The 13,499-nt window shown below is 39.7% G+C and overlaps 1 protein-coding gene across 1 annotated transcript; it reads right to left on the bottom strand.

The window, feature by feature from the left end:
* On the bottom strand, window positions 1–927 carry LOC129674940 (vomeronasal type-1 receptor 54-like). Its single transcript, XM_055605014.1, has one exon. It carries the CDS (start codon window positions 925–927, stop codon window positions 1–3), a length of 927 nt encoding a protein of 308 aa, XP_055460989.1.
* Between the last annotated feature and the right edge of the window lie 12,572 nt (window positions 928–13,499).

Here is a 13,499-nt window from a genome sequence, read left to right as displayed (position 1 = left end):
TCATATGTCTACTGTCCTCCCATAACATTTCAAAATGTGAATTACATGTTTTTCAGTGCTGAGGACCAAAAAAGGACTGACTGTGGCATAGCTATGACCTACAAGAATCACAACAAAATACAATATAAGATCACTACTTGAATATCTGAAGTAGGTGATGACGCTGTCCGAGGTGTACATCACCACAAAGAAGCTCATGAGGCACAGGATGGTCCGTGTGGCTCTGTGTTCTGGGGATGATATAGGGGAACGGTTGGTGCTGTGGAGAAACTGGGACTGTTTCTTATGTCTGTATAGGAAAGTCACCATGTATGCGCTAGAGATGGTCAGGAGAGCTACGAAGATGACATCTCTGAGAGCTAATAGTGTATAAAAAGTTTGCCAGACATAGTAACGCATGGGTGCAAGACAGCAAGACTGAGTGAGGTATGTAAAACCAGGTGAGGTCAGATTAGGCGTCACAGTTATGTATGCTTTAAGGGGACTGCTAAAGGATGAATAAAAGATACTCAGGAAAAGAAGGCAACCTAGCATGTGGTGTGGAGATTTACATTTGAACTTTGCTAGACAGGAACTTCTGGAACTAAGGGTGATGGCCTGGAGGATGCTGAGCAAGCTAGTGGCACAAAGAGAGAGGCTCCTAAAAGACCTGTACAAGAACATTACAAATTTGCATGTGGAGACACTCCATCTCTTCCCTGGCATAAAAATGTCTGAAGCTACTAAACTCATGACTAGCATCATCAGTAAGTGGATTAGGGCCAAGAGACTGATGGGTGGATCAGTGAGTCTGAGCCTCTGTCCACGAATAAACTTGAGGACCTGGAAGAGAAGAAGGATGATGTTGCCTGAGAGCCCAATTCCAGCTTCAAAATAAAGAATGTTTCTTAGGTTAATTTTATGGGGTACTTCATGGATTTTGTTCATTTTAAGGCTGAAAGAAGCAGGTAGGAACTGTAGGGGAGAACAGCAAGAAGATTCTTTATCTCAAATCTAGCCTTGCTCATCAGCTGCAGACAATTGCAGCTCTGCCAATCTGAGGAAGATGTGAAGTTTCACAGCTCAGCTTTATTCCATGTAATATCACCTCCACCTCAATAGGCCAGAAGCTGGCTATTGTTCAATTTCTCCATTGTTTCATACTTACATGCCCCTTCTGTATATAAGCTTTCTCCACATTGAAAATTGTCATGTGCAGTGGAAGTAATTTTTCCTAATGTTTCCTATTTGAGGTTTCCTGAGGCAAAAGCAATGTCTTACTTGTCTTTCATCTGCATCATGTTGATTGCCAGAAACATAGCAGCTCTGCAGGTTTAGGTGAAGTTCAATGACGATGGCAAGAAAGTAGAAATGAGACCCTGAGATGAAGCAGTGCCCTTGTCTTAAACAGGACCAGAGCAATTTTATTTCAGGCTCTTTGTTCTGCTCATTTACTGCAGACCTAGTGCTCTTCATGTGGTTGTGCAGGGAGCATTAGGAGTGGAAACTGTGAATCCAGACTGCTTCATGTCCTATCCACTCTTGCCATTTCCTGTTTGTGACTCTGAGCACTTGAGTGTTGAGCTGTACTGAAGGAACATATAACAGTTGTGCGCCTGTGTCAGGGAGATGTGTAAGAAGATGAAGTTTACATACCAAGCATGGCGGTGTTCCCTGCACGGGGTGAACTCTGTGGAAGTGTAGGCTGCTGGCTTTATTCTCAGGATGATCCTTATGTTTGTGTCTTGGAATAGTCAATGCAGTTTTAAAAACAACTGTTGGTCTGTCCCAGCCTGAAACAGAGAAGATTAATTATGACAGCAGTAGACTACCTGAGCAATCCTTTCCAGGGCATTCTGGTAGCAATTTAGGCCTTCTCTGTGCATCTGACATTGTAACTGCTTCTGAGGAATGTGCTGACATCACAGCAGAACAAAAGTCTCTGTGAGATGTGTTCAGTTATCAGAGGCTTCCAGGAACATGGTCCATGAGTTTTTCTCCTTCTGCATCTGAAAATAAATAAGTAAATAGAAATAGAATTATAATTACAATAAATATAGGACCATTCCCATTGTAAGGTATTAATAAAAGAAAAATTGTCCAGCCTATCCTGAAAGATGGGTTTCACATGCATCTGGGATTTCATACCTCCTTGAGGAAGCAGTGATATTTCTGATTCAGTTTACCCCAGCCTCAGACACATACCTGAACATTTCAGGAAGGGTGTTGTAGAAGATTCTTCCTCATGCAATACAGGTACTTACTTAATTCAAGATCATCCTCCTGAATTATGTAATAATATAAAACATTCTAGTCATGGAGTAAAATATAAATGTCAACTGAAATTCAAGGGTGTATTTTGATGTTATCTTGTTTAGATCATGGACTTGTAAGATGTAAAGGGGAAGCAGAAGTGTTCAAGCTCCAGTACATGTAGCACCAGCTAATTGCTCAGAGCAGGAGTCCAGTAGGTAGGTTGGGCGACAGATGGGCTAATTGCCTATCATGATGATAAGAGTTTGATCCGTGGGATTTACATTCTGGAAGAGAAGAACCAACTCTCAGGACCCTCAGCTGTGTACTGTGACATATCTCTGCCTCTCCCACAAAACAAATAAATGAAATGAATTGAACCATAGCTAAGTTGCATAGTCTGTGTGAACAATCAGATATAGTTTCTGTAGAGATGTCTCTGTGGTTAAGATCTCTTGCTGCTCTTGCCTAGGACCCAGGCTTTTTTCCAGTGTCCATATGACATCTCTAAATCACGTGTAGCACCAATTCCAGGGCATCTAAAAAACAGCTTCTGAGGTCCAAAGAGACCAGGTGTGTTTGTGTTAAAATACAGACATGAAAAACATACATTCATGGAAATAAATGTATGAAAAACACTCATACACATAAAATGAATCATTTTTTTACATTTAAAGATATTTTTATTAATGTAAGGCCTTTTTGACTTGAGGCATGTCAGCTCCTGCAACACCCAAGCCTAACTCAACAAAGACGATGAGATCATAAAATCTCTTTTTGAGAAATCTTCACTAATGGCAATCTAGGCACAGGGCAAAAATGCCCCAGCTCTCTTTACAGACAACATACTCTCCAAAATGGATAAGACATGGACTCAGGCTGAGTTTACTAGCAAGCTTTACCAAGACAGCGTAGGCAAATCTTTTATATTTTTTCTTCACAATAAAGTCTGCCAGATATATTAGGCCAAAAGGCTGAGAAAGATGCTGCAATGTTATATAGAGAGAATGGGTGTGTGATAAGGCAGTAAACTGTCTTTGTCATCTTTTAAAACAGATATTTTCAAAATAAATATGCATTGCATGAGTAACCCTTTATAAGTTTAACAATACTAGTAACATAAGAATAGTAGTAATAATACGGTTTAAAAGCTTTACTGGAAGATTGCTTGTGAGGTATCATTTTGAGTTACAATGGGCTTGATTGCCTAATGTCATTCTCAGGAAGCAGAGTTCAGATATAAATTCAAATGAAATCTGTGGTGGGGGGGGGGAGGTTAAAACCTTCCACACAGCTCATTGCAAAACTCTGCAAACAGCACAGTTTCAGCCTCTGTAACCAAGGTAGGGAACTCTGTTATCTTCACCATCCTTTGCAAGATGCAGCTGCAGACCCTGAATTACAAAGTGGGAACACTTTCATTAAACCATGACTTTAGTGGGTACGGCATTGAGGTCATTGGAAAACCTTATTTTTCTGAAGGTGAACACCACAGAAGTCTTCTTGATTTGAAGGTGGCATTCCATCTTGTTATCATAAGTACCACATGGCCAGGAGAGACACAGACATTTCTGAAGTCTCCTGCTATCTCCTAAAGTTGCACCACACTTTCATCAATCAGACATACAAATCAAATCAGTGTGGTATAAAAGTCCCTAACTTATATATGATGTGAAGAAATTTGTAGAGTATCTGTAATCATGTTATGGGGGCATTCTGGTAAAGATGAACTCAGCAGAGAATAATAGAAATGGAATTCTCTGCACTATTGCCTCCCGGGTGAGGCATCTCAGCTCACAGCAGCCTAGCAGAGCATGGCCTAGGAAGTCAAGGACAGAAGGCCTATACCCTCAGCAGCATCATTTAACACACTCCCCAATCACACAGGTTAAGAGTGATTTCCCTGTGAGTGTTCTAGGATAACCTGTTGTATTGTGAACCCAAATCACCTTCTGCACAATAAAAACACAACTTGATTCAGAGACACATGACATTCTCTATATAAGGAAATAAGTCAAAGTGCACATGACACAAGTTTAGGAAATTGGAACCACATGAAGTGTATGAAAAATAAAAGTTTAGTGAACACACAAGGAACACAGACTACTTATGAAAGCAGAAATGACCAACAGAAATCTGAGGCTCCCTTCGCTAGAGCCAGCCATAAGGCTGTCCCCTAGAAGATGTCAGAGGTAGCTGACCCTGCCCTGCAGAGGTCAAAATAAGCCAGGACTACAGATACTGTGTCATCCTGCAGTATCTGCAATCAGAGATGGAGCCTTGTAGCACCTGACATCCCCCATTGGGCCTCAACAACTGACTAGGGTGCAGGACAGTGACCTCAGCCTGTGGTCTGGAGGGAAGTGGATAGTGGAATGGAGGAGGAAACCCCTCTGCAGATGCCCTGCAGGGTGGGCACTTATGGCCTCCTCCTCAACATGAAGTCAGACTGCCCATCTCCTGGGGTTGAGGGAATAAGCACATGGTTTATGTCAGGAGTGAGTGGTGCCTGTCTACCCTAACATTCATAAAACAATGTACTTGTGATTTTCACCATTACACAGGTCACCTTTACCATGTTGTCATCACTCTCTTCCCCTCTGGAGATAATAAAAACAGACTGTGAGGATGAGAAGGGAAACTGACTCTTCTACCTGCAAATGGGTTGGCGTGAGCCAAAACTGAACAATGTGCTGTTTTTTGCACAACTCTTTCTGGAAAACTAGAAAGACTTGGGGAGATGCTGGTGCATCAGGCTAGAAAGCCACCACCAAGCAGATGTCAGTGCTGTGCCCAGAGAGGCCATGAAGTGCAGGAACTGCAGGAGCACCATGGCAAATGCCTGGGGAACATCTGGGCTGCTTTTGAAAACTGAAACCAGTGCGGTTATCTCTCAGGGTTCAGACTTGCAGCTAGGAAAATTATTAATATTTTTGCATGCATCCCAAATTAGCAGGAGAGTGATTTTTATACCTATGTGTCGGCGTGGGAGACCCACACCTGAGGCAGATTCCACTTGCCTTTCCATCTCAGTGAGGAAACACTGGCTAAGACCAACGCTCTGCTGCACAGCACTGACTCAACCTGATGTTAGCAGGAAGAAAGACAGTGCTGGTGCTTGTCTGTTCTGATGGGTTAATGAAAAGCTATAGACTGAGAAAATCTGAGAACCAAGCTCAGAGGAGGACTGGATGAGGCTTGGCTGACACCCTGAGGTCTCTGACCAGAACACCAGAAAGACTGATGGACCAAAACGTTGTTCCTCCCAAGTTCTTTGGCTTTGGATCCTGGCTCTTTAAACATCAGAAGGGGAAACTACCATGTGACCACTCTGTATAAAATATCTAGTATTCCAGAGCCTCCTCACGAATGTCCTCTTAGAGGACATGGTTTGCAGTGTGGGGAACAAACAATGAGCCAAGAGCATTAGTGTGCAGTTTAAGAAATTGAATTGGGACAAATGACTTCAGGGGAAAATATTGGTGGCATCTTTGAAGTAACATGAGGTGTCCTCTAGTAGATGGTGTTGATACAAGAAAGGATATTTCCTTCCAAACACAATGAAATAATTTCAGTTCCTTAAGTACAGTAGTCACATCAAAAATAGTTCTATGACAATATGACAAAAGTAATAGTAAAGATTGTTAATGAAAATATAAAATGAAAAAATCCACTTTCATAGTAGGCATATCAATAATAATTTTAAATCACTAAAACACCCTGAGGATCATTGAACATAGTGCTTCATTGTGAGTAATTTAATTCAGTCAAACATAAATACAAAACATTGATGTTTTCAATAAAAAAACCTAACTATTTTCAGAAGTTTCAGGAAATATCCTAAGAAGAAAACATTCTTATCCATGCAGAACACAGTCCCCTGTGCTGAGGGGCTGTCAGAGCTCAGTGTCTCCTCTGCAGATGCTGAAAACTTCCTTGCAGCCCAGTGCTCCTCCTCCCACAGCCTGCCTAAGTCCTGACTTCTGATTCTGCACTTGGGAGCAAAGCACTTACCCAGATGGATGTGGCAGGAGAGGACTCTGCACCTGAGGAGATCCTCCACAGCTTAGGTGAAGGGGTTTTTAACACATCTCTGCAGCCTGCGGTTTTCATGTTTGTTGAATGTCAGGAGTTCCCACTGGGGAACATGAAAATGAGACATCCCCAGGGAGCATCTTACCTGCCTGTTGATCTCAGTCACTCTGTCTTGGGCAACAGCCATCTCAGAAGGGCTGAGCACACACTTTGAGTTCACTTATAACACCTGAGAGAGGGATCAAAAAAGTTTATGACATATAGACAACCCCAACTTTTCTCACTTCACTCTCAGAATTAATTCAAACAAATTTTTATTCACTGTGATGCTTCTATTCTGAGATGAGGACTCCTGGGCCCACCATGACTTCCCATAGTCCTAAGTGTGCTTTCTCTACACTCTGTGAAAGGCAAAACTTTTTCTGGAGTAGTCCCTTTAGCGAGAATGTGGCTTCCATTCAGTACTGATTCTTTGTTTCCTGGTTTCTGATATGTGTTTAAGAATTCCAGGTGTGAGTAAATTTTAAATGTGAATGTAAAAAAAATGAAAAAAAAAACAGAGAAGTAGAGGTAAAATTCAGAGCTGAGGTGGTCTCAGTCAGGTGGAACATAGCTGTGGCTGAGGTCATGTCTGACTGGACCTGAATCTCTGAGGGGCAGGAATGGACACCTCATTCTCACTGAACTTTAGGAAGAGGCTGTGCTTTGCCTGAGTGGACTGTATGCACTGTGCCTCAGTCTCCCCTGCAGGCATGGTGCACACACCTGCATCCAGGACTCAGGAGAGGAGGAAGGAGCATACTTAGTTCAAGATGCATCTGGGAAACTCATAGAGACCTCGTAGAAAAAAAAAAAAAACAATCATTTTAGGGAGACCCTCAAATTCTCTGTTTTAGAATCAGGAAACAAAACTTTCATATAACTTCTCTCAATGTCTCAATTAATGCATAAACAATAGATGGAAATAATAAATTTCAGAGAGATTTCAAACCAAGAAGAATAAAGAGGAAACATCAATACCAAATATTGTACATTTACAGTTTAAAACTACCCTTGGATGCTCCTGAGAGGGATGGAAACTCTAGAAGAAATGTACAGAATATTTGAAAACAAGGTGGCAAGTGCAAATCATCATGAAGGGTTAAATAAAGAGCTTTTGAATATGAAGTGAGATTCAGTCCTTAAATAAGCATTTGAACACTTGTATTCAGTTGGGTCTCATCCAGGGAGGAGGAAGCCACAGCCTGTTGTTACTGAGAAAACCTGGTCACCACGGTACAGCCTCAGCCTGGACCCTGCCCTCCTCTGCCTGTCACAGACCAGACTTCTGCCTTACACTCCAGCATGGTGTGTCCCTTTGACTATCCATTTACCCCTGGTTATCTGTCTCTTCATGCAAACTCTGGAAAGATCTGAAGATGGGGATATGAGGGTGCTCTAGGACTCTCTCTCTCTCTCTCTCTCTCTGTCTATTTCTCTCTCTCTCTCTCTCTCTCGTGTGTGTGTGTGTGTGTGTGTGTGTGTGTAAGAGAAAGATGTGTGTGCTGTACTCATGTTCCTGGGGACTTCTTGTGTGTGGAGGCCAGGGATCATCTTCATTTGTCATCTGTTTCTCTCCTCCTTATTTGTTGAGACAAAGTCTCTCCCTGAACCTGAGCACCATTGTTTCAATTAGACTGGAGGAGCAGTGAGTTTTCTCCTCTCTGAGCGGGGATGACAGATCAGTGCAGGCATACAGGCATAAATCTATATGCCTCATTTAACTTGGTTGTTGGAGATCTGGTCTCCAAACCTCGTGCATGTACAAAAATCATTTTCTCCAAGGAGCCATCTCCCAACTCCCTTCCTAATGTTAATACACTAAATTGTTTTGTATCCACTAACAGTGAGGATGAAAAACGATGGAAGTCACAATCTCTAATGACTGGACTCTACATCTCCAATTTAAAGAAGATGCTGCAGAAAGTGAGTAGTTCACAGTTTCACAGAAGCTTGAGATCATGGATGGAGATACCTCCAGAAGATCTTTTATTGTAGAGGTTTGTTTCAGCTATTCTTGGTTTCTTGTTATGAAGTTGAGAAATGTTCTTTCAAGGTTTGTAAAGAATTGTGTTGGTAATTTCATGGGAATTGCATTGAATCGGTAGATTGTTTTTAGTAAGATGGCCACTTTTACTATGTAAATTCTGCCACACTATGAGCATGGGAAATCTCTCCAAGTTCTGATATCTTCTTCTAGTTCTTTTTTCAGAGACTGAAAGTTTTTTTTTCCATGCAAGTCTTTGACTTGCTTACTTAGAGTTACACCAAAGTACTTTATGTCCTTTGTGGCTATTGTGAAGGGTGTTGTTTCCCTAATTTCTTTCTCAGCCCCTTTGTCTTTTGTACACAGGGGGGCTACTGATTTTTTGACTTGATTTTGCATCCAGCCACCTGGCTGAAGGTGTTTATCAGCTGTAGTAGTTCCCTGGTAGAATTTTTGGGGTCACTCAGGTATACTATCATATCATCTGCAAATAGTGATACTTTCACTTCCTCCTTTCCAAGCTGAATCCCCTTGATCTACTTTAACTGTCTTACTGCTCTAGCAAGGACTTCAAGTACTATGTTAATGAAGTATGGAGAGAGTGGGCGGCCTTGCCTTGTCCCTGATTTCAGTGGGATTGCTATAAGTTCTCTCCCTTTAGTTTAATGTTGGCTATAGGCTTGCTGTATATTGCCTTTACTATGTTTAGGTAAGTGCCTTGTATCCCTGATCTCTTAAGGACTTTAAACATAAATGATTGTTGGATTTTATCAAATGCTTTTGTAGTATCTAAAGAGATTATCATGTGGTCTTTTTCTTTCAGTTTGTTTATATTGTGAATTACATTGATAGAATTCCATATATTGAACCACACCTTCATGGGATGAAGCACACTTGGTCATAGTGGATGATATCTTTGATGTGTTCTTTGATTCCGTTTGTGAGTATTTTATTGAGTATTTTTGCATCAATGTTCATAAGAGAGATTGGCTTGAAATCCTCTTTCTTTGTTGGGTCTTTGTGAAGTTTAGGTATCAAGGTAACTGTGGCTTCATAGAATGAGTTTGGTAATGTTCCTTCTGTTTATATTTTGTCGAATAGTTTGAAGAGTATTGTGTTAGCTCTTCCTTGAAGGTCTGGCAGAATTCTGCACTGAAACCATAAGTCCCTGGCATATTTTTGGATGGGAGACTTTTGATGACAGCATCTATTTTTTTTTAGGGGGTATAGGACTAATTAATTTATTTACCTTGTCTTGATTCAGCTTTTGCAAGTGGAACTGATCAAGAAAATAGTCCATTTCATGTAGATTTTCAAATTTTGTGGCATATAGGCTTTTGAAGTAAGACCTAATGATTGTTTGGATTTCCTCAGTGTCGGTTGTTATGTCCCCCTTTTCATTTCTGATTTTTTTTTATTTGGATAGTTTGTCTCAGCTTTTCAGTTAATTCGCCTAAGCGTTTTGATTTTCTCAAAGAACCAGCTCTTGGTTTCATTGATTCTTTGAATTGTTTTATTTGTTTCTAATTTATTGATTTCAGCCCGGACTTTGATTGTTTTCAGTCATTTACTCCTTTTGGGTATGTATGGTTCTTTTTTTTTTTCCCTGGGGCTTTCAGGTGAGCCTTTAATTTGCTTGTATGAGGTGTTTAAATTTCTTCTTGAAGAAATTAGTGCTATGAATTTTCCTCTTAGCACTGCTTTCATTGTGCTACAGAAGTTTGGGGATGTTGTGCCTTCATTTTCATTGAATTCTAGGAAGTCTTTGATTTCTTTCTTTATTTCTCCCCTGACCCAGACGTCACTGAGTAATGAGTTGTTCAGTTTCCATGTGTGTGTAGGCTTTTTGCTATTTCTGTTGTTGTTGAGGTCCATCTTTAGTCCATGGTGGTCAGATAGGATACAAATGCTTATTTCAATCTTCTTGTATCTGTTGAGGCTTGCTTTGTGATCCCTATATGGCACATTTTGAAGACCGTTTCATGAGGTGCTAGAAGAAGTTAAATTATTTTGTGTTTGGGTAAAAGTTTCTGTAGATGTTTGTTAGGTTCATTAGATTCATGACCTCTGTCAGAGTCATTGTTTCTTTGTTTAATTTCTGTTTTGTTGACCTGTCCTGTGTTGAGAGTTGGAGTCTCCCACTTTTAATGTGTGGGGATCTATGTTTGGTTTCAGTTTTACTAATGTTTCATTTACAAATGTGTGTGCTATTGTATTTGGAGCATAGATGTTCAGAATTGTGATGTCTTCTTGGAGTAATTTTCCTTTGATGAGCATGAAATGATCTCCCCATCTCTTCTAATTAATTTTGGTTGAAAATCTATTTTACTAGTTATTAGAATGGCTACTCCTGCTTCCTACTTATGTCCATTTGCTTGGAAAGCCGTCTTCCAGTCCTTTATTCTCACGTAATGTCTATCTTTGTGACTTAGGTGTGTTGCTTGTATGCAACAGATTGCTGGGTCTTATTTACACAACCATTCTGTTAGTCTATGTCTTTTTATTGGAGAGTTGAGTCCATTGATGTTGAAAGAGATTAACAACCAGTGGCTGCTAGATGCTTTGATTTTGCTGTGGGTTGTGGTAGTGTGTTTGTGTGCTGGGCTACTTTTAGTTTTGGTGTAGTGAGGTTATTTATTTCCTGTGTTTTCCTGAATGTAGTTAGCTTTCCTGGGTTGTATTTTTCCTTCTATTATCTTCTGTAATGCTGGATTTGTGGGTAGGTATTGTTTTAATTTTTTTTTTTTTTGTCATTGAATATGTTGTTTTCTCTGTCTATGATGACTGAAAGTTTTACTGTATATAGTATCCTGGGAAGGCATCTGTGTTCTCTAAAGTCTGCATGATATCTGTCCAGGCCCTTCTGGCTTTCATAGTATCTGTTGCGAAGTCAGGTGTGATTCTCATGGATTGCCATTACATATTACTTGGCCTTTTTCCCTTGCAGCTTTGAGTACTTTTTCTTTGTTCTGTATACTTCCTGTTTTGATTATTATGTATTGGGAGGATTTTCTTTTCTGGTCTAATTTATTAGGTGATCTGTAGGCCTCTTGAATTCTTATAGGCCTCTCCTTTAAGTTAGGGAAATACATCAATATCTTCAGATCTGGATCTGTTTTGTGGATTTCCTTCACCTCTCTTATTGTATTTTCCTGTTTTTCCTTCAATTCCCTCAGCTGTTTGAACATTCCTCTGTTTCTTTTATTTCTTTTATTTCCTCTGTAAAGGCCACAAACTGTTTAGCTGCATCTTTTGGTATTTCATTATGGATGGCCATAATGTGTTTGTATTTATTTTCCTCTATTTCTTAATTGATGGCCATAATCTCTTTGTCTTTATCTTCCTCCATTTCTTTACAGATGGCCATAATATCTTTGTCTTTATCTTCCTCCAATTCTTTATGAATTTTTTTATTTCCTCTATTATCCACTTCATGAACACAGATGTAAAGTCATCATCTTGAGTTTCATTTATGTTGGGGTGTCCAGAGCTGCTTGCCCTTGGATAACTTGGTTCTGAGGATGCCACATTGCTCTGTGTTTTGTTGGTTGAGCTTTTATGCTGGCCTCTACTCATTGGCCTATCTTAGGTTTTGGCTCTTAGTTTCTTTTATTTTCTGGTCCAATTGGTTTGCCAGTATTTTATTGAGTACTTTTGCATCAATATTATGAGAGATAGGTCTGAAATTCTCTTCTTTTTTTTTTGTATTTTTTGGTCTTTGTGAGGTTTAGGTATCAAGGTGACTGTGGCTTCATAAAATGAGTTTGGTAATATTTCTTCAGTTTCTGTTTTGTGGATTAGTTTGAGAAGTATTGGTGTTAGCACTTCTTTGAAGGTCTGGTAGAATTCTGCCATGAAACCATCTGGCCCGGGATGTTTTTGAAGGGGAGACTGTTGAGAACCGCTTCAATTTCCTTCAGAGAAATAGGGCTATTCAGTCTTTCTACCTGATCTTGAGTTAATTTTGGTAGATGGAATCTATCAAGAAAATTGTCCATTTCATTTAGATTCTCAAATTTTGTGGCATATAGGCTTTTGTAGTGTGACCTAATGATTGTTTGGATTTCCTCAGTGTCTGTAGTTATGTCTCCCTTTTCATTTTCGATTCTGATTTGGGTAGATTCTCTCTATGTTTTAGTTAGTTTGGCTAAGGATTTGTCTATCTTGTTGATTTTCTGAAAGAATCAGCTTTTTGTTTCATTGATTCTTTGAATACTTTTGTTTCTAATTGTTTGATTTCAGCCTTGAGGTTGATTATTTCCAGCCATCTATTTCTCTTGGGTGTATCTGCTTCTTTTTTTTTTTTCCTAGGATTTTCAGTTGGGCCATTAAGTTGCTTGTATGTGATGTTACAAATCTTTTCTTGAAGGCACTTAGTGCTATGAATTATCCTCTGAACACTGCTTTCAATGTGTCCCATAATTTTGGATATTTTATTCCTTCATTTTCATTGAATTCTAGGAAATGTTTAATGTCTTTCTTTATTTCTTCCTTACCCCAGCTGTCATTGAGTAGCAAGTTGTTCAGTTTCCATGTGCGTGTAGGCTTTTTGTTATTTCCATTGTTGTTGAAGTCCAGCTTTAATCCATGGTGGTCTAAATAAAATACAGGGGATTATTTCAATCTTCTTGTATCTGTTGAGGCTTGCTTTGTGACCAACTATAACATCTATTTTGGAGAAGGTTCCATGAGGTGCTGAAAAGAAAGTATACTCTTTTCAGTTTGGTTGAAAAGATCTGTAGACGTCTCTTAGGTCCATTAGATTTAGGGAGTCTGTAAGTGCCTTTATTTCCCTATTTGGTTTCTGTCTAGTTGATCTGTACCTTGGTGAGAGTGGGATGTTGAAGTCTCCCACTATGAAGGTATTGGAATCAATGTGTGATTTAAGCTTTAATAATGTTTCATTTACGAATATAGTTGTTCTTGTATTTGGGGCATAGATGTTCAGAGTTGTGATGTCCTTTTGGAGGATTTTTCATTTGATGAGAATGAAATGCCCCTCCTTATCTTTTTTGCTTAATTTTGGTTGAAAGTCTATTTTATTAGATATTAGGATAGCTACTCCAGCTTGTTTTCTGGATCCATTTGCTTGAAAAACATTTTTCCAGCCCTGTACTCTGAGGTAGTGTTTATCTTTGTTGTATAGGTGTGTTTCTTGGATGCAGCAGAATGTTGGAACCTGTTTCTGCAACCATTCTGTTAGTCT

This window comes from Psammomys obesus, unplaced genomic scaffold, assembly GCF_907164565.1.
Source record: "Psammomys obesus unplaced genomic scaffold, mPsaObe1.curated_primary_1811, whole genome shotgun sequence".
Classification (NCBI taxonomy): Eukaryota; Metazoa; Chordata; class Mammalia; order Rodentia; family Muridae; genus Psammomys; species Psammomys obesus.
This window is presented reverse-complemented; position numbering and strand designations above follow the sequence as displayed.

What these genes read in the sequence shown, in the direction of transcription:
- LOC129674940 (XM_055605014.1), bottom strand. Translation starts at nt 927, where the DNA reads ATGAACAAAATCCATGAAGTACCCCATAAAATTAACCTAAGAAACATT.